This window comes from Hetaerina americana, unplaced genomic scaffold (assembly GCF_022747635.1).
Source record: "Hetaerina americana unplaced genomic scaffold, ioHetAmer1.1.p SCAF_2, whole genome shotgun sequence".
In the NCBI taxonomy this organism is placed as follows: Eukaryota; Metazoa; Arthropoda; class Insecta; order Odonata; family Calopterygidae; genus Hetaerina; species Hetaerina americana.
Window position 1 is genome coordinate 59,515,729 of NW_027286763.1, and position 21,611 is coordinate 59,537,339.

General features: G+C 35.9%; 2 protein-coding genes across 3 annotated transcripts in view; both read right to left on the reverse strand.

Annotated features, from left to right (window-relative positions):
* Nucleotides 1-120: 120 nt before the first annotated feature.
* On the reverse strand, nt 121-5,722 carry LOC139687523 (NADH dehydrogenase [ubiquinone] 1 alpha subcomplex assembly factor 3). The gene is made up of 4 exons (XM_071584715.1): nt 5,618-5,722; nt 5,383-5,497; nt 5,144-5,288; nt 121-430 (listed from the first exon to the last, which is right to left on the reverse strand). Exons 1-4 carry the CDS (start codon nt 5,680-5,682, stop codon nt 165-167), a joined length of 591 nt encoding a protein of 196 aa, XP_071440816.1. The 5' UTR covers nt 5,683-5,722; the 3' UTR covers nt 121-164.
* Nucleotides 5,723-10,639: 4,917 nt separating this feature from the next.
* LOC139687623 (protein tramtrack, beta isoform-like) overlaps nt 10,640-21,611 on the reverse strand; it is a 46,884-nt gene continuing 35,912 nt past the window's right edge. For both annotated transcript variants that reach the window (XM_071584859.1, XM_071584857.1), the window contains exons 6-9: nt 18,031-18,436; nt 17,067-17,262; nt 16,814-16,976; nt 10,640-12,538 (exon numbers count right to left, since the gene is read on the reverse strand). In XM_071584859.1, coding sequence (XP_071440960.1) covers nt 11,913-12,538; nt 16,814-16,976; nt 17,067-17,262; nt 18,031-18,436 — 1,391 coding nt within the window. In that variant the 3' untranslated portion in view covers nt 10,640-11,912. The remainder of the gene's footprint in view (nt 12,539-16,813; nt 16,977-17,066; nt 17,263-18,030; nt 18,437-21,611) is intronic.

Genomic DNA, 21,611 nt, shown 5'->3' on the forward strand with positions numbered 1-21,611 from the left:
AACTGACAAATAACTTTCATTTGAATTAAAAGTTTGGAGGCAACACAAATGGGAAATAATTAAAACCCTATCGAACAAATTACCCTTTCCGGGATCACCTTATTTAAACAAAATACAAACTTTACTTAAATAAATATTTATTGTCTATATACATAATACATAACTTATGGTTTCTCTAATTCATCACCCAATTTAAATAACTCCTTTTTTCTTGATTGTGATAATACCAGGTCATCTTCATTTACAGAATATAACCTAGGTGGAATAAATGCCCCAGCAACACTTCGCCTTTCAGCATTCAGGAAATTGAAGGTGGAGCATGCTGTATCAGTAGGTAACATTTCCACATTTGTCCCATGGCGTTTCAAATCCTTAATTACTGACATATTAAGTTTGTTGCCTCTGTCGCCAAGCCCGATAACAAGGATATCTAAAAGAAGTGGAAGAAAAATATCAACAAATTCCTGAAACCAGTCCCATTAAAATTATTATTAATAAAATACCTGACTTTCTGAAATGATTAAGTGTGACGAAATGCAAATGTTGAGGCCCTGCTGGCTAAAAATACATCTAAAAAGCATTCCAGGTAAACCATTGTATCAGAAACAAATATTGAGAAATTATGCATGAGCACTTTAGTCAAATAAAAGTTAGAAAATGTTGAGGGTATCACCAAAATACCTTTCATTGGAAGTTGTTCTGAAAAAGAAATGGATTATCATAAAATTAAAACCGTACATAACTGGTTCTTAACCTATGGACCATGGGCTAGCTTCATGAGACCGTCAATAAAGATTGTCATTGATGTATGTAGGCACAATTCTATTTCTGAAAGTCTATGTGATACACTAAATCTTTTACTGCCACAGAGAAGAAAATATGTTTAACTATACTATGTCTTAAATTTGTGCAATACATGGAATAAATAAAGAGTCATTACCTTTGTCTAAGGTACACACAAGAGTTGTTTGCATAAGAAATAAAAGTTTTCATGGAAATAATTGTAAGAATTATTGATTGTATTTACAACTCTATGTAACAATTGATGAAAAAAGACAGTCGTAAACCTTTACCAAAAAAGTGTTTTACTTAAGGCACCAGCATATAAACTGTTGCATGGCTTAAAAAGATAATGTTAATGCCCTCAACATAAGCTGTCATAATTGCACTGCACTGTCACACAGCTGATGAGTCTCTCTGACTAATGCCCAAATCAATTACTGTCCTAAGCTATATACGATTAACAGGTATAATTTAAATAGGAAGAAGTAGCACGCACATTCATTTAGGCTATGATATGAGCTAAGAACACCAGAAATTTAAACTTACCTAAATGTGATAATTCATCAGTAGGAATTAACAGTCTGAATTTTTTTATTGATTGTACTTAGTAGACAATAAAAATTTTTTTATCCATTCCAAGGAAAGAAATGTGGATAACAACCTCTTCTTCCCAACTTTGAACAAACCAGTTGAGGTAGGACAAAATGACACAATGAAATGTATAATTTAAAAACCAAGTTTGCACTGTCCACTTATTATTTAATAGAATATACAATATGCACATCAGTGCTTAGGGATCATCACCTAAAGACTTCTATCCCATAAGTCAACAGGTAGACTTCTAACAGAAAATTCTACCTGATGATGATGCCTGGGTATTGAAGCATTCACGCATTGTACATCATATTACATAAATATGAAGATAGTTAAGTGTGCTAAATTTTTATACAATGCGATTTCATGTGACACCAATTATGGTTGAGGTAATTGAATAAATAGCAACAGAAATTTTTATTGCATGAATATTGAAAAGCCCAGAGAACCAGTGATTGATTTTGTTTGGTGTAATCCTTGAAATTAAATTCTTTGTGATGGTCACTCCTCAATGCTATAAAAATTTCTATAATTGTCACTCCACTATTTAGAGAAATGCATGGAGGACAAGGACTTTTTTTAACTTTAGTTACTATTCTCTTAAGTACCTTACGGGAGCAATGTGAGAAGTATGGAAATTAACCAATAAAAAGCAAAAGTAATGAGATTCTCAATCAGCAAGAAACAAGTTAAATCTTAAATAAGGAAGGAATAAACTAGAGCAAGTCATATATTTGGGCAGTATTAGTGGACAATGGGAATTATAGCGGGCCATTATTGTATTAGTGAAAGAATCTTCTTCAAGAACATAATAGATGACAGGCATTAATAGTGATGATGAGAAAAGAGATTACTAAAGCTAGAAAGGTATGCTGAAAATAAAAAATGCAATTTGAACGAAATACAATTAGAGATTTGAAAAAATAGATGGCATGGATCAATATGTACACATTCATAAGTAGTGAAAACACATATTGCAAAAAGGATATATTAAAAGAGGGAAAAGAGAAGGCAAGGATGGGCGAAGATTATTACAGAATTAAATAACAGACTATAGGGAGACACCAATCGGCCAATTGAAATTATGTCGAACAGGCAATTGGGGGAAACTTTAAATAACAGGGATATATTGACGTCCCATTACATTAAAATTGGTTATGAAGAGGTTGGGGTGGAAAATCAATACTGGCTATTGGAGAACAAATAAATATCAACAAACAGAACATTGAGGTATTTACGGAAACATAGACAATTAAAACTTTTGTCCCACTTCATCGACATGTTTTAAAAGACAAAATTGTAGTTGATTAATACATATACTTGTCCTAATTAAGTATGACCATTGTATCTATTCATTGTAATAACCCTCATTGAATTTCTACAGGATTTCAGCAAGTTTAATTCAGCTAGGCAGTTGTATCAAATCAATGAACACTGGTTAGCTCTAAGCATCGCTGAACCAACTCACAGCTGAGAACATTCACTTCATTCAATTCACTTTTTTCTCTGCAGTGATGTATTCATGGCAAAAATTAACCATTTAATAGAATTGTAAATATTTTGAGATCTATGGAACATGTTTTGACAATTTTTCCAGAAATCAAGTGTGTGATTATGTATGAATGTAATCAATTTTATGGCCAAAGCAACTCAAAAACTACTATTCCGAAGACCAATTATTTAGTCCTTTTCATGTAGAACTATTTGAATTTAGAAATTTAGATTTAGTCAAAATCAACTCGCTTGAAGTAACAAAAGAAGAGCCATTTTACAATTTTACCCACTTTTTGTGTCAAACATCAATATATATTATGATTCTCAATTGAAAAATTTAGCCAATCATTTCCTTCTATTTCTGCACAATTTCCCTCTAAATTTCAACATTCCCCTCTAAAATCCATCATTTAGCATATAATTTGAGTACTCTTATCTTTTGCATAGTAGAGTAAAGCCTCTTAAAAACTACCACTTAAAATGTCATCCTAAATGAGATGTGTTTTTCCATATTACATAAAAGAGCAAACTTTTCTGATTAAAATGAGCAACTAACAGCTTGTAAAACTCATTTTTTGTCCCTGGGATATCTGCAATTCCTGTTGGCAGGAAGTAGACAAGTCAAAAATAGCTTACATAACTTGCCAATCCATCTTTTTCACCATTCAGCTCAACTGCATGCGGACTAAAAACAGCTCATCATTCATTTTTTGCTGTCAATCTCATTAAAGCTTATTATGTTCGCCAAAAATATGTGAGCTAATACAAATGAAGATATTTGCCAGACAAACAATTCTCACTGCATATGACCGAAAGACTGGAAAACATGTATTGGCAAATGCTCAATGGGTATCAAATGGGCAAATGCGAATGGGTAATGCAGTGTGTGTGGTTTATAGTCAGAGAAAACAGAAAAATTTCTTCTAACTATTGAAAACATCTAACAGATCCTAGCTGCATGGGGCCATAAAGGAAGATCCTGTAAACTTCCAAAAAATAGGAAAATCACAAGGAAAAGGCAACAGAAATTGCTATAATGTTAGATGGAAAAAGTAAAGTTGGCGGGCAAAATATGACCAGATAGGCTCAAAAACCTAATGATGTGGTCTTTGGGCAAATCTGCAGTCTGAATTTATAAAGAATGAACTCCATTTCCTTGTCACATCTGATCCAAGCATAACAAATTTATAATTCAACTACATTTGTGGAGGACTTTTTTTGCAAGATTAAGCATAATGAAAGGAAACCTTTTTCTTTTGTTCTTTTTGTTGAGAACTGCCTGCCCTTTAAAAGGAGCCACACTGAAAAAATATCAAAAATTAATTTCTTAAACTTGATCAAAAGGGAATAAAAGTTGTGGAGCATAAGTTTTCAGAGCCCCTCATTCATCTTAACAGCCAAATGAATCAACCCAATTTTCAAAAATAATCAGAAAATGAAATGATTCTTGATGATGAGCTTTTCATCAAGTTTGCTATGATTAAAAGTTAAGGCAGAGGCATTCCTAATTGTTTTCCCATAGTAAGTGTACAGAACCAAACAAATGAATTAACAGGCAAGAAAAGAGCAAAAGGGTTGACAAAACCTGAGACCGGCTGATATCTACAACAGCTTTGAAAATATTAATTCATCAATGAAATATAAAGAATTAAATTCATCACACAAAACAAAGGGACCAACAGTAACACTAATTAAAGAGATGATAGCATTTGACTAGACTTTAGAGTTTTTTCTGCAAGATTGCCCTTCATCCAAAATGATAGTAAGAAAGGCAATTATGACGAAGAAAGACTACTTTGTAATTCAAATAAAATTTCTATTAATTTAATTAACACAATCATTTGCTAGAAATTTTTGGCAACAAGAATCAATCTAAAGAGTCAGTCTTTCTGTTTACCTACTTTAAAAATGTGATTATTTTTATTTCATGGGTGAACATATTCACGAAAATTAAAAGGGAACAACTTAGAATTTAATCTTTCTCACAAGGACATTTTAAAATTACGGAAATTATAACACAGCGTCACAAATGCTAGTCAAATATATTCACTGGGATTAATATTGAGTGGGCCATTGGGATGTGGAACGATGAAGTTCAGTGGGTGGCAAATGCTCCAGTTAATGCTTCGAAATGGTTTTAATTTCTTTCAGCATAAAAGTCACTCCTGACAGTCCTTCAAATCACTGCCGCAATAAATCACGTAATAAGTGCCTTCGCCTTTAAGTTCAGAATTACTGAATAAAATTAAAAGGTATGTAAATTTATCCTTACCAATTTTGGGTTCCAAAACAAAGAAGAGTGATAGCGATTCTACTGTAATATCTTCCACTCCTCCGACATTCCAAGATAAAACTGTTTTTGGAAAGATAACCATCGGGCCAATAATTGCCAATCCATTGTTCAGCCGAAAGCCCATCTATGGGAATTTAAAAGAGAATTAATGAGTTCAAATGCAGGTCAACAGAAAAATCGTTTTTCAAAAATCATTTGAAGGTACACATCTGGAGCACCTGGCTATAAGAATCCACCATCAAGGCGGCATCACTTTCTGTATTCAATATATTTACTGTCGTCCTTCCTTCCGCAGCTTCACTACATCTTCTTCTGGGCAATATATTTCGACCCCTAAAATTGAGAAAAAAGTCAACTCAGATACGCAGCAGAATTTATAGGAAATGTATGAACTTAATGGGAGTTGATGATACCGAGAAATATAAAACTGCAACTAGAAATTATTATACGTACGCGTATACGGTGGCTAAGATATTAGTTCTTCCGATATTAGCTATCCTTGAACCAAATGCCAACATTTTGCTTCACCGCAACTCGGTTGAAAAGTTGAAAACAACAATGCCCTATCGTAGAGCGCACAATAATTGACAGTCAAATTACCTTGGAGCGATTCAAATTTAAATATAAGACAAGAACTTGCACGTAGCAGATTTAGTCAACGCTCATATCATTATCTTGTATATGAAAAATGTTTCTTGCAATGTAACAGATAGACATATTGGGTGCGGCAACATGACATTCTTTTTTAAAAGGGTTTTGCTGTATTTTACTTATCGGCATCATTTATTATTTTCATTATGTTTTCCATATTAACACCTCTCCAACCCTCAATATATGTATGCTTAAGATCAACAAGAGTGCATTATATTTCCACTTAATTTCATCGTGATACATAGTATAATTGCTCCAATAAATTATTTACCAGTTGAGAGCTGTGCTCTCCGTTTCTCAAAGTCCCTAACCTCTTTTTACTTCGCCATTCATTATTCATAATATTAAGTTATAAATAAAATTCAGTTGTCAAAGTTTTGATAAGCCTCTTCTTAACATCCTTACTCAACATCGCAGTCAACTACTCACTCCTCCTTGTGAGAGCTTCTTTGCCAGATGCAATTCTTCTCCTTAGGACCCTTCTACTTTGAACATTTCAGTCCAAAATACTTCCAAGATACATAAACTGTTCCGCCTACTCTATTTTTATCTTTCCATTTTAACGTTTAGCTTAGCCTTTTTCTTTAAGGAAAACTGCATTAACATAGTTTTATTTATGCTTGTTCTCATCCCATCTCTATCACATTGACTCTCAAATGCACTAAGCAATGCTTGCAATCCCTTGGCTGACAGACAAACTAAAGTTTGATCATCAAAAAACCTAACAGATTTTATGAATAGTCCACTGACTTTAATTCCTATCTCCAGTTCTTCCCCTTTTCAACTTCACATTAAAAATATGAAGTTGAAAAAGTGATGCATGAAATCTGAGAAAACAGTTTAGAATCAAAAGACCGTTTCTAGGGAATGGTTAAAATTACTAAAATAAAAAATATTCATTATGTTTTAATTATTTAATAAGAAGATACAGTACTTATAAGCAAAGTTACAAAACTTGCCATAAAATCATAGGTGTGAACATATTTAAAAAAAGAAATTAAATTTAAAGCCAATGAACAACTGGAACAACTCACACTGTAGGCAATTTGAACATATCAATACCTACATGCAAATGCACCCATGATTCTCTACAACATATTTGCAATATGCTTCATCATTTACAAGGATGAATCAACCATTTTTGGTCCCCTACAAATGCGTTCATTTCCCTTCCACGCTGTTGATTGAGCTTTCAAAGCTAAATACCCACAAGGTGTATCTCTAAGATCTCCTAGTTTTTCTCTGGCAAACTGCTTATACCATAAAGTTGAAACTTCTGCAACTTCTTAACATTATCTCCCAGTAGACCAATTTAAATACAATGTCAATGCTATGATTCCATAGTCACCAAGAGTTCCACAGTTAGGGCCCTTCACTTTTCCCTAATGACAAATTGTGGACAGTCCATGACCAAAACATCTTGGGTTCACTGTGACATAACACTCAGCCTTCTTCATTCAACTTTTGCAATTACAAATGCATATTTCTTACACCCTCCCCGGACTACAACCTTGACGTGGTGGAAGGGCTTGTGCGTTCCGATGACCCCTAGAGCTGTACTGGCGGGAGTAATAATTATTGCTCCTGGTAGGGTCACCCATGCCAGATAGGTCGAAGGTTAGGAGCCAGACGAAAGGTAGTCCACGCAGCGTCTGTTCCTCAGTGAGGCGGCTGCAATGGCGTCTGACCCCAGTGGGGCGGCCAGTAAGTGATGGTGTCACGTTAAAAACACTATTGAGGAAGGCAACGGGAAACCACCTCAATTATCATTCCCTAGAAAAATATGATGGACAATAGAGATATTTTGAGTCCTGGCAACCACGGGGCTCGGCCCAATCGGCCGTGTGTCGTGCCCGGCAGCGGGGGAGGCAAGGCTTCCGCGGTCGTCATCCCACGAAACCCTTGCAAGGGAAAACCAGCAGCAGCAGGACAGAAGACGCAGGAGAAGAAGACAAAATTAGTTAGAATAGGAACGTGGAATGTTAGGACAATGATGAGGACAGGGAAATTGGAGAATGTTAAGCGAGAGATGGAAAGGGGAAATATAGATATTTTAGGTCTATGCGAGGTGAGATGGAAAGATAGCGGGGATTACTGGAGTGATAAGTATAGAATAATATACAGCGGTGGGGACGAGAGCCAACGAGGGGTTGCCATAGTATTAAATGAAGAGGTAGGAAGAAGCGTAGTCAACATAGAGCAGGTAACGGATAGAATACTACTAGTGGAGATAAAAGCAGAACCGACGAACTTAGTTATTATTCAGGTATACATGCCACCGAGCAACCATAAGGAAGAAGAGGTCGATAAGATATACGATCAGTTAGAGGACATGATCGCGTGTGTTCCAGCAGGGAAACATTTGATAGTGATGGGGGACATGAATGCGACGGTAGGCGAAGGAAGAGATGGTGATGAGGTGGGCGACTACGGTTTAGGCACGAGGAATGACCGCGGGGAGAAAGCAGTTGAGTTCTGCAGGAGACAGGGGTTAGTCATCACCAACACTTGGTTTAGACACCACAAAAGACGCAGGTATACATGGAAAATGCCAGGTGACTCAGGAAGATATCAGCTAGATTATATCCTGGTTAGACACAGGTTTAGGAATAGTGTGATAAATTCCCACAGCTTTCCGGGAGCGGATGCGGACTCAGACCACAATTTAGTTGTTATGAAATGTAGCGTACGTTTCAAAAAGATAAGGCAGGGGCGGCGAGTTAGAAAATGGAATGTAGAAGCATTAAATGGGTTGAAAAGGAAGGAATACAAACATGCAGTAGAGAAAATAATGGAGGATGGTAAAGGGCTTATTACTATCGAAGAAAAATGGGAAATGATCAAAAAAGGATTGTCTAAAGCCGCAAAAGACACTATTGGAACCGTTAACGCTAAAAGGACTAGGAAACCATGGATCACGGATGAGATGATTACAAAGATGGACGAGCGGCGAAAATGGAAGAATATAAATACAGAATTAGGCAAAATGAAGTACAAAGAATTGAACAATAAATTGAGGCGGGCAACAAATAAGGCAAAAGACGCATGGTGGAAGACGCAGTGCGAGGATATGGAAAGTCTCCAGAGGAAGGGCGAAATCGGTGCGCTGTACAGCAAAGTTAAATCGTTATCGGGAAGTAAGAAAGGAAGAGCTATGCTAATAGTTAGAGATAAAGCGGGTAAGGTAATAGTTGACGCAGGCAAGATCCAAGAGAGATGGAAGGAGTATATAGAAGAACTGTATAGTAAAGAACTCAGACCAACACAGTTAGACATTGAAAAAGAAAATGACGTAGAGGAAGACAGCTTAGGTCCAGGCATACTAGACAATGAGATAGAAAGGGCATTAAGGGAGATGAAACTAAATAAGGCCGTGGGGGTAGATAACATTCCCGTGGAACTTTTAAAATGCTTAGGAAAATGTGGGAGGAAGAGGCTATATGGGCTGATCCGTAGCATTTATGAGGAGGGAATCTGGCCGGAAGACTTTGTGAGAGCAGTTTTAGTTCCGATTCCGAAAAAGGTAAAGGCCACGTCATGTGAGGACTATAGGACAATTAGTTTGATATCCCACGCAGCTAAAGTTGTTCTCAGGATCATAAACAAACGGATAGAGAGTAGGGCAAATGATTACTTAGGGGATGATCAGTTTGGGTTTAGGAAGGGTAGAGGTACGCGTGATGCCATTGCAGTAATGAGATTATTAATCGAGAGGAATATAGAACACAACCAGGAGGTATTTGCCTGTTTCGTAGATTTCGAAAAAGCGTTTGATAGAGTGAATTGGGAAAAACTAATGAGTATATTGCAGAAAATAGGAATAGATTGGAGGGAAAGGAGGCTAATCCGCAACCTTTACATGTCTCAGACTGCTCAGGTGCGGGTGGGAAATGGGGAGTCAGGATGGGCAGTGTTAGGAAGGGGTGTAAGGCAGGGTTGCCCATTATCACCGTTGCTGTTCAACCTGTATGCAGAGGAAATGATCAAAGAGGCATGGGAAGAACTCGAGGTAGGAATGAAAGTGGGCGGGGGATTCGTAAAATCAGTTAGGTTTGCTGATGACCAAGCTTTAGTTTGTCAGTCAGCCAAGGGGCTGCAAGCATTGCTTAGTGAATTGGAAATTCAGTGCGACAGGTATGGGATGAGAATCAACATTAATAAAACAAAGGTTATGCGATTTTCTAGAAAGAAAAAGGCTAATCTTAACATTAAAGTAAGAGGGCAAAAACTAGAGCAGGTAGAACAGTTTACGTATCTCGGTAGTGTTTTGGACCAACACGGTCAAAGTAGTAGGGACGTAAGGAGAAGAATTGCGCTAGGCAAAGAGGCTTTCACGAGGAGGAGGGAGTTGATGACGGGGACTTTGAGTAAGGATGTTAAGAAAAGACTCGTAAAAACTTTGATATGGAGCGTAGCTATGTACGGCGCGGAAACGTGGTCATTGAAGCAGGAGGATAGACGTAGACTGGAGGCTTTTGAAATGTGGGTGTGGAGAAGAATGGAAAAGATGAAATGGACAGAGAAGAAAACAAATGAGGAAGTACTTGGTATGGTGGGCGAAGAGAGGGGTTTGTTGGGAGCAATCCTATGGAGGCAGGAAAAGTGGATGAAGGGGGTGTTGACCGGCAGTGGGATGTTGAAGACTGTGATAGAGGGTAGAATGTTGGGCAAAAGAGGAAAGGGAAGGAACAGGATAGGGATGTTGGACGGGATGAAGGGAGGAAGAAAGTACTCAGAGATGAAGAGGGACCTGGTGTAGAGTAGAATTTAGGGTTGTGTTTTGTTAGTAGTCACAAAATATTTGTTTGGTAGTTGTGTCCATCAAAAAACCTACCTTAACCGGTAGATTACCTTAAAAAAAAAAAAAATATTTCTTACATCCATAACACCATGACCGCATGCCTCCTTAATTTACCATCATCTTTAATACGTTTTAAACTATGCAAGAGGTGAAACTGAATGATTACAAACCATTCTTTTGCATTAAAATGTCATTTTAAGCATTGGAAATGCTTCTTACTCTATCAAGGGGCTATATGAATCTTGTGAACTGTATGGTGCAGCCATCTATGCCTTGTATAAACAGTGCCCAAAAGTTTTTATCTCAATCTGGCTCAATCAATCAAGATCTATCTATCTACTCCCAGTCCTGAGAAAAAATTGGATGACCTTAGAACTTGAACGAACCTGGTATACCCACACAAATACAACAAAACATGCTTTTTTCTTATTCCATAATTATAAGAAATCCAAAATAAAATGTAGTAGGAAAAGTAACTAATTTTAAACACATTAAAGTAATAAAGATAGCAACAAACAAAATTTTTTCTAAAGGATACAAAATATTTAGCTTCATGTCTATCAATACCAATAAAAAAATTATGTGAATTCAATCTTCCTTAATCATTGAAAATTCCTAAAAAAATTGTTCTTTTTTTCACAGTATTTCGCTGTTTTTCACATTTCATCCAAGGAAGACCCCAAAGTTGACAAGTATAACGTACACTTTTCCATAAGGTACTGGCTTCAATCTAAATAATGTTTCCAGGAAGCTGACAATTATAAAGGGCCACTGGAACATGCCTTACGGTTTAGATTTTCTTAATCTCTACGCAAATTATGCTATGATTGGACATTATGAATTCACATCACTAAGGTTCAGAATTATCTAGTCTTGCTACAGCTGTAAAGCACCAGTTTTAAAAGTGAGTCACCTTTTTAGCATTAGAGATCTGGATAATTGGCTATATTATGGACTCAGCTAGTTGATTAGGCATGCATTATCTCCAATACTATGCATCAAAATTTGATGAGAAGGCACCTCTTGACTAGTTTATGACTTAAGATCAAGCAATTCTTGAAGCTTTTATTCTTGTGCACCTTAGTCGATGCAAGGGATAGTAGCACCCTATTTTAGAGAAACATGTTTGGCATACTTTGCATGCCACTTAGTAAGGTTTTTAACAATGACCATCAACAGAAATTCATAAAAAAGAAGCTGCATTTCTCTACAGCTAAACTACAAGATACAATCAAATTCAATCAGGCTACTACTTGACCATAGAGTGAAGGCAGCTATTCATCATAGGTAGTAATTTCAAGTGTTTGAGTGAGATGGATTTGATGGTACAATTGATGACTGATGGGCCTGTGGAATCAATGTTGAGGAATGAGACACAGTTGTTGCACCCAAAGAATGCTGCCGCTTGGAACTATGTGCTGCCACAGATGAAACTGCTGGAACACTATGAGCCACTGTCACCTTTCCTGGCTGGTAAGATGCATGATCTTGCATTCCCCACTGTGCCACAGCAATTGGTTGCAGTTTTCTCTTTGGGCCTTGTGAATATGGCTGGATGGGTACTGATGGATGAGGAGGCAGTGCATATGGAGGAACAGCTGGATGTGAAGTAATACTTACAGAAGACAAAGGGCGAGGAAGAATTGAACTGGATGCCATACCACCAGAGGGCATAAAAACACCATATCTGTCCTGATCACAACTGTGTTGTTCAACTCTTTCCTCAATATCAATTTCATCAGGTCTCTCAACCAACTCAACTTCATACTGGGCAGGTGGTGGCTTAAATTGGAGCTGACCACGACCTCTAGCAGTTCTCCATTGGTTGCGTCGCTGGTTGGCATACCGTACTGCCTCTGAGCCATATTTTTGACATTCTGTTAAAGGTGGCTTGTTCAGAGATTTAAGATTTCTCACTACATCTGAAATGAAAATGAAATCATAAATAGATACAGTATCAAATAAATATTTGGGTGCAGTTATGTCAAATAACAGTCCATCCGCATTTTAAACAGTACCCAATGTTTTGAGGAACTAATTCACAGATTTTATGACGTTTTTAAGAAAAAAATGTTTTTGGAAGCCACAAAAAACTTATCCACAACTTCCAGCAAAAAAAATTACTCAAATCAATGCACATGAGATCACCTTCATAAATTCAACTTTGGCAGGCAGAGGCAGAAAAGTATATTAAATTTAGTAATAAATCAATAGTGCTACTCTCTTTCCGATTTAATATACTATGACTTTTATAAGCAATGCATCTTGTTCATAAATGAAATAATTCTTATCTTATATGATCTTTATATATACAGAGAGAAGTCAATAAAAGGATGACACAAAAGATAAAATGCAGTGTGTGATTACATGGAAATAGGATAAACACACAAAGATTTGTGAAACTCGCATATACTTGCAAAGGAAAACATATACCTGATGAGGATACAGGCCCAAGTAGAGATGGGGGTGAAAATGATGTCATTGAGGGTCATCTATACGGAAGAAAAGAAATTCTCTTCCTCCCACCTAAATCTTTTGCCTATTGTATACTACCTGCAGCTATTTTAAAAAAAGGCTGAGACACAACTTTTGTTGAAATTCTTAGGTACCCACTTGCCACTGAATACACAAAAAGTTTGACATCCTATGCTTAAGAAGCAGATACATATTATAGGTGTGCTAACTGCATATATATTATCATTTCTCCCAATTAACTAATCCTATTACTAGCACATCATCCATATCTAAGGCAGATTTAAATGTAGCCTTTTAGTAGACATGCCAGTGTGTTTCTGACAAGTCTGTGTATGCTAGAATTCATAGGGATGTAGCAACAAATAGGAATGAAAAATGTATTGCAAAGATGAGAGGCCATCAAACATTCCAAGAAACTGCGGAAGATGCCACAACTGTAACTTTAAATGGAGTCATCTGCTAATATGTTTTTCAATGCCACAATTTCAGAGTGATTGAATCAAATGATTTTTCACTCTGAAATTGTTGCATTGCCATCAAACATATCTCATATGAAAGATCCTCTATAGCCTGGTGGCTTTCCCTTTCTCTGAAGCAGCCCTTTTATCTTCTGCACTTTACTACAGGTCAGAGATTCTTTGGTTTTCTGTAATCCATTAGGGAGCAACAGTCACTTTACCTAATGGAGTGGTGTGGTGAAATAATGTGCTGTATTTTCCAACATGAAAGACAAAATTAGCACTATAACAAGTCTTCATTTAACTCCTTGTAGCATGTAGCTTTCTATTAAGAATTGATAAGTTATTACAAGGATTTATGGTTTCATTCAGACTTGAGAACAAGAGTAAGCAAAGTCAAAAATGATTTTGTACCATACAGCTACAGGCCACAGTAGTGCAGGGGTAGAGCAATGGACTACTGACCAGAGCACCCAGGTTTGATTCCCGGGGAAGCCTCCCTGGGCACCTGCAGCTCAACCCAAGCTGCAAGATATGATTTTTTCGAGTACCAGATCTTCCTGGGGAATCATAACCAGCACCTAGAAAGGAACTGGCCACCCTACCCTAATGCGTGAATTTCACATGCCGTGGGGCTTAGTATTGGTTGAACTCTATCATCACCAACCCAACTGCCTTCAGGTTGAATACTGTGTTTATGGTTTTTACTATACTTATCTGAACCTCTTCAGAGAGGACTGCTGGACATGAAGAGAACACTGAACATATGAGAATTCCCAAATGGCTACTCTACAACCTAATTAAAGGGATTAGGAACTGATATAGGCTCCAATAACACTGCTCACAAAAATGAGAAATGAAGAGAAGGAGGCCCAAAGGATAGGTGGGAAGAAATGGGGAAGGAAGAAGATGAATCATGATGGAAGGCCAACCCTCATCCACAGGTGGGTGAATATTTATATCAACTAGTGAGCCATAGTTATGAGGGTTAGGATAACAGGTCAGGTAAGCATGAACTTAAGTTAAATACTAAATTCCACAGAATCGTACGACACTGAATGGAATTCTAAAATATTCACTGAACATAGAGATATGCAATTTTCCACAATTGAAATTATTCATTAGTACTCCAGGTTTTGATATGGTTACATCATCTTCGGGTGAAGAAATCAGTAACAATCATGAGCATAGACAGGTATTATGTTGGCAGGAGGAGGGAAGGGGGGGCAGGGCATCCACCAATCATCATCCTCTCTGGCTCTGTTTAGTAGATCCCGAATGAAATATCCCAACAACAGTTGCTTTAAATTACTTTCTTTTTAAACCAAGTGCCAAGAAAAATCTATTGAAATCCTCAATCATTTGAAAACTTGGAAGTTAAATTAAAAACTAAAATCATAATATTCATTTCACGTAGTTGTAATGTGTAAATTGCAAAATTACAATCAGTATGCATTTTTCATCTTATTTCAAAAAATATAAACTAAAATAAGTTATTTGGATGCAAAATTACCAAGAAAGTCTCATTAAAAAACTTCAAAAAAAGTTTTCTTGAATTTGCTGAAAATCTTTTCAGCATTTCCTTCTTAAGTTCCTTTTTTTCCAGGTAAGTTTTCTGTACATTCAATAAGCATATCCCTTTTGGACGTATACCCATCATCATCAACCTCAGCCATGTCTTTACTCTTCGCAAAATACTAAATAACTGCTCCAAGGTAGAAGTGGTGGATGGATGGCCAAGAGATGAGCATAGCCTTGTTAGTGGATGGGAAAACGATTTCAGCCTATTCTACTAGGCCTGCTATATTCAACTGATCTTTTCTGAGTTTCCTCTCCTTCCATTTGTGTGTTTCAGATTTTTCGAAGTCTTCCAAATTGTAAAAAAACTTGAGAACTGCCATGCTTTCATCCTGAATGGTTATCCAGAACTCTACAGCAGGCAATGACTTGTTTGGCTATCAATTTTTCAATTCTTTTATGAGCTGCCCGATTTTTTGCGGTCACGTTTTGACTTCCCCATTTGCTGCTGCCTTCTTCATTTGCAGAAGACATTGGCATTTCCCCCTCATCCTTTTCTTTTGTTTCTCTCTTCTAAACACATGTGCACATAGCTCAATGGTGGTGAATTTAATGTCAAACCATCTTCAAGGCTATGAGTACTGCTCATAGGTTCTTCATTGTCATTTTTAACCTAGTATAAATAAGCTCATATATTTAAGATTATATACTAATTAGTGACCTTGATGCCTGCCTTAATGCAGCACATGTAGTTTAAATCTAACAACCGCATTTAGAGATTGAGGAAATGATATGAGAATATTATATTAGTAATATTTGAATATGTATTTCCTATGTTATGATAGAGATATGGGTGAGGGGATGATTTGTTTTCTGAGAATATATTTCTTACCAACTGATATTCACATTTCTTTATAATCTTAACTGTCAATGACATTTGGCTGACATGTAAATGTTCAATGACACTAAAATTAATAGAAATGGGGCCAATTGGCAAAATTTCACCACCAGAGGTAAACGAATCGATAAGATTACACCTTGTATTCATGCATGCAGATAGCACTTCATAAAAACCTTATCAGATGCTATAAATCATTGAACTCTATTCTAACAATTCAAACAACAGTAATTAAATTCCTTATTTGAATGTCCTGGATGAAAGGAGAAAATAATCCCATATTCCATATTAAATCCAATCATTAGCTTTTAATGACCACATTTTCAGCCCCCATTCCACTTTTCTCAATACCATTCTCCCTCCCTGCATTCTTTACCTCTACCAATTGGGGCTATTAATGCTGTTACTTTCAACTATGTAACCATGGTGCATCAATATCATTTAACTCTGTTAGCTTATCATCCAGTTTCATAGTCATTTGCCCTCTTTCCCCTTGAGTCCTTCCCCTCACAGAATTCCTGAGTTTTATAATAACTTGAAGAACATTTTAACAGCAGAAAATGATGTCACATTCTGACCAAAACTGGGAGTAGTTTTTTTAAGTATACTTAAAAAGTAAATGTCTACAGAGTGAAATTATTCAAGTAAATGTGATCCATGCAAAATTTAATTAAAAGTGTTCATCTTCACCACAATTTATATAGTGTATGCTTAATTAGATATGATTTGATGGATAAATATTACATTTTACTTCACTACCATAAAGGTCAACTATTTTATCCAAAAAAATTGAGCAGAAAATAAAAACAGCAAAAAAGTATGTATCTGTAACATATTTATACACTTACCCACTATACATTTAGCTATTGGAGTTGATTGTAGCTCTGACTTTGAGCGTGTATGTCCTGCCCATGTAAAGTTGCACATCAACTCATCATCCATACATTTAGCAAAAAACCCTACCATTGCTTGTTTGGTACTGGAAGCCTTAATTCCATTCAAGAAGTATATCTGAAAGATCCCAGATCATTATTGTTGTTTTCATAGCTGTAAAATGCATTTCAAAAGAGTAAAATACATCTATGTACACATAAAACTCACAAAAGATTGCTTGAAACTGAAGTCTTCGCATAAGCGCTCATTAAAGAGTTTAAATTCCAACATCGTTTTCAGAGGTAGACAGTCCTGAACTGTGGCTCCTACTTTTTTATCTGTTGCTACAAATTGTCGTAATTCCTGAGGTTGCAATTTTCTTAGAATAATTTCCAGCATATCACGTATGTCTTCCTGGAAGTCCCTGGAATATTAAATACATGATAAAACATACATCAAATCTAGTCAACATAAAAATTGGAAAACAGAGACCAAAGATAACCAAGAATCATTTGGCCAAATCTCATGGTATTTTTTTCTTATAGAACCAAAAATTACTGGTAAAATCAAAAGGAATAATGGATTTCATCTTGAGTGTTCAGGGTGAAATTTTACCAGGTTAGTTTTTTATAATGAAAAATTATCATATAAATGCTATTGGCACATTAGAGACCATTTCTGGGAAAAAATATCATGCCAATCAATATTTTCATTTATTATTTCTATATCGTGGATAAATATTAATCAACAAGTGAGGATTTTAGTAAAAGAATGGGGACCATACAAATGTGCTAAATTTGAATGGGTACTGAACCAAATTGTCTTCAAGGGTTAAATGAGTTTGCATAATGGATGAATTCAATCATTTAAATTGCTAATAAGTACTTTAATCAAGTTACAAAAGAGCAAACCAAGATTCTAATAATGAAATGAATCATACTTGTAATCACAACACTTATTAAGAGAAAATGCCTAGGGCCTTCAATGGTATTGATAATAGCAGGCACTAACTTTCCTTTATCTTGTTTTGAAATAACCCATAGACCGCAAAAAAAGATACTATGAAACATTAGGTAAAATTTGTGCACATACATGCCATTCTTTCATTTTCATTGAGTATCCAATAGTAGTGTTTGAATTTTGAAAATTTCAGATGAACATAATAGGTATTTTATTTTATGCACCAGCTTACCTGTCATCTTTTTCCTTTTTCTCTGCCCAGTTAGAAAACCAGGATGGAGTTGTTTTCCTGTTGATATCTTCCGAGTTTTGAGAAAGCATGGATATCAGAGCCCCTTGCTGATTTAACATAACAGGCTTCTCACTTGACCATAAAGCTGCTGAAGTGGTACTCGTCAATTCAACATCAGAGGGGCCAGGCTTGCAACTGAGTTCATATGTATTCACAAAATGCTTCAGGCGCTCAATTTTGTTTTCAATTTGCGATGGGGCTTGATCAGATGGTGTAAAATTTAACTCATCTAATGCATTGTCTCGAGATCTCTTTAATCTCTTCCTCTGGCCATGTTCATGAATAGAAATTGCTGGTTCTTTGTCAACATTTGCAACATGTGGGTGACAGATTTCAGAATTATAGCCTGCCAAGTAAAATTGAATGCACATGAATAGCACTATAAGAGAATAACAAATCAACTTGTTCATTAGAAAACTAAAATATCCCGGAAAATTTAACATAATTGACCCATTAATGAAACATTGTCGTCTCAATGAAAGCTAAAAAATATGAATATGAGGATACCAAATTTTGTGGCAAAAAATGCAGTTAGGCTACAGGGAGTACTTTAGATGGGAAAGTATCAATGTTTTAGGAAACATAATTGTTAAAATTAAATTACCAGTTACCAATATTGTCCTCTAGTAAATTAGGTAGCCCAGGAGCCAAATTATTCTTAAAAATAGATATGAAGTTAATTTTTATGATTATTTCTTAATTTTACATCACTTGCCTCTTGTAAAAATAAGCATAAAGGTATGAGCGCACTTATGTCAATCACTTGGTAAACACCACATGTGCACAACCAATAGCCTATTGTATCTACCACACTTTTATACTTTATTAGTAACTGTGTATAAAAATAATCAATAAATAAATTTTTCATCTGCAACATGATGAGAACATTGGAGATACTGATGTATTTTAAGTAATACACCGAAGTACAACAATGTTCAAGTACATACAAAGATTTCATTTTAATTTAAATATTTCATCAAAGAATTATGAGAATCTGTTGGTAAGTTATCACAGAAAGTTACAGCATAAATTTTAGCGAACATAAGTATAACCCCTGCTTGGCTCGGTATCTGATATTCACACGGACTACGGAAGAGGTGTGTGATGAATGCAATTGCCATACTCTCCTGCTGAATCATTTACCATGGAGAAACAAATTGCATATTCTTCTTCCATTACTTTCCTCTCATCACCCCTTTTCCATTTTGTTTTCTTTTCTCTTTTGCAATCTTTTGATATTCCCTTCCCAACATCAACAGGGTGTGACCACACTTCAGCCCCATATGAGTCAATACAACTAGGAAACATTACTTGATCATTACATGATCCATCAAGAAAATATACAGATATATAATAGAAATTTGGATTCTTGAAAGGTATAGCCATCTGTACACCCTGGCATGGGTTGTGTTATAGTCAATGTTTTAAAATTTTTTCATCCAAAATTTCACAAAAATATCAATCTTCAATTATACATTTTTGAATCCTCACCTACTCCCAAACATGATTTTTTTCCCTCATTTCTCTGAGAAATTATACTGATATCGTTTGTTTTCATTACTAAAATCACAAGACTGTTGTTTCATTTTCACAACATCTCAAACTATATTTCCAGATTATTAAATAACCCACACGAGGCTACACATCAATGTTAAACTTTGGAGACCCAAATGAAAAATATTTATTTTATTAAACACCGACTAAAAATATTGTTTTTTTTAATAAGGACAGTTGCATACTCTAGTCATTGATAATCATTTGGGTTTATATTTGTCTGGAATTTTACTCTTGCTTCAAATTACCTATTTTTCCTTCCATTGAAATGTTCCCCAGTAATTGACTTGATTTTGTTGTTACCATCAATCCATTTTAAGTGGGTTTAGTCACAGTACTTGCTTAAAGTACATACACACCAAAAAGTGCTTTTCTGTCAATTCAATTACAATATTACATTGATTGATACAACAATTACAGTTGTTGGATCAATGCACTAAGCCCTCAAGAAATGACCCCGAAGTGAGTCCATATCCTCCCATTAAAAACAGCAAGTGCTCTAGCTCCAAGACAGAAGTGATGGATGCACACAGAGAACTCTTAAGGTTGGGACACAGAAAAGGGAAAGTGCTCTATAAGCTGGTGCTTTAAAAAAGGATAAGAAATAATATTATTTACTTTTGGCTTATTAAGGAACCTGGCAATAACCAATACTATATTCCTAAACCATGACTAACATGACACAAAATATCCTTAAACACTACGCTACATATTAGAATAACTCATTCCTTGAGCTCTGCATATTTTATACCACCCTCAATTCCATCTAAATGCCTATTCTCTTCTTTGCTCCACCTTACTTTCGCAGCATTCTCTCATCTATTACTGTCTTCAGCAGTCTCTCAGTATCTCCAGCATCCACTTTCCCTACATTCTTTAAATTTATCTTAAGAGCTATCTCTCCCACCCTAGAACTCCAGTTGGTTTTCCTATCCATACATTTAATTTCTCTATTCCTGTCCACACCCAGATCTATAAATCTCAAATCTATGCTCATCCCTTGCCTCAATGACCATGTTTCTGAGCTATACAGAACTATGCCCAATATTAAAGTGGCCATGATTTCTTAATACTTATACTCAGGGTAGCCGTCAATAACTCCTGCCTACTTGCAAATGCTTCCTTACCAAATGCAATTCTTTTTATGCTCCTACTACTCTGTCCATCTTCTTCCAAAACAGATTAAGTGTTCTAGTTGTCCCTCAACTAAATTATTTATCTTACCTTCCTATTTCTTGCAAATCTCATTACAGTTTCCTTTACATCATCTTTTACATATCATACTGATTCTGCCATGTACTAGGTAACGATTTCAACCTTTTGATCTATTGGCCAAATCACACAGAGTAATCTGTAAATCTAGTAAATTTGAAGTTCCCCACCTACTTTCAATCCAGCCTCTACCACTCCCCATACCTTTATTACAATTTCTTCCATATTTACATTAAAAATAACAAATTATGACGGACACTACTTTCTTTTTCCCCTGAATAACACTGCTTGTCTGAACTCTTCATTCCCTATCACCACATGTGTAGCCTGAAATATACACAGATTCTGGATAAGTTTTCTATTTCTCCAGTTTACTCTTTTCTTCAGCGAAATATTCAAAGCTGTTGCACATTTTACTCTGATGAACCCTTTTTCAAGACCTAAAAAAACATTACTTTCTAACAATGACTTTATTTTAATGCTTAAGTATTAAGTTAACTTCTCCCATTTCTAAACCCAAGCTGATATTTACCTAAGAATACTCACTTGCTCTTCTCCATTCTTTTGTAAATTATCCCTAGTAATATTACTGCCTAACATGAAATCAAACATAGCCCTCACTTACTGCTACTTTTTCCCTTTTGGGGCGAGTATCCATATTGATCAAACGAAGTCTTCTGGCCAAATTCCTCTTTCAATAATGCTACAAAAGAGACCATCACAATTCTTCCTACCTTGTTTTCCTAAAATAATCA

Bases quoted from the DNA above. Each gene is read 5' to 3' on its own strand.
- LOC139687523 (XM_071584715.1), bottom strand. From the start codon at position 5,682: ATGTTGGCATTTGGTTCAAGGATAGCTAATATCGGAAGAACTAATATC. The intron at 5,289-5,382 runs GTGCTCCAGATG...AAATTCCCATAG, and splicing joins TGGTGGATTCTTATAGCCAG to ATGGGCTTTCGGCTGAACAA. The intron at 431-5,143 runs GTAAGGATAAAT...CACTTCTTTTAG, and splicing joins TGTTTTGGAACCCAAAATTG to ATATCCTTGTTATCGGGCTT.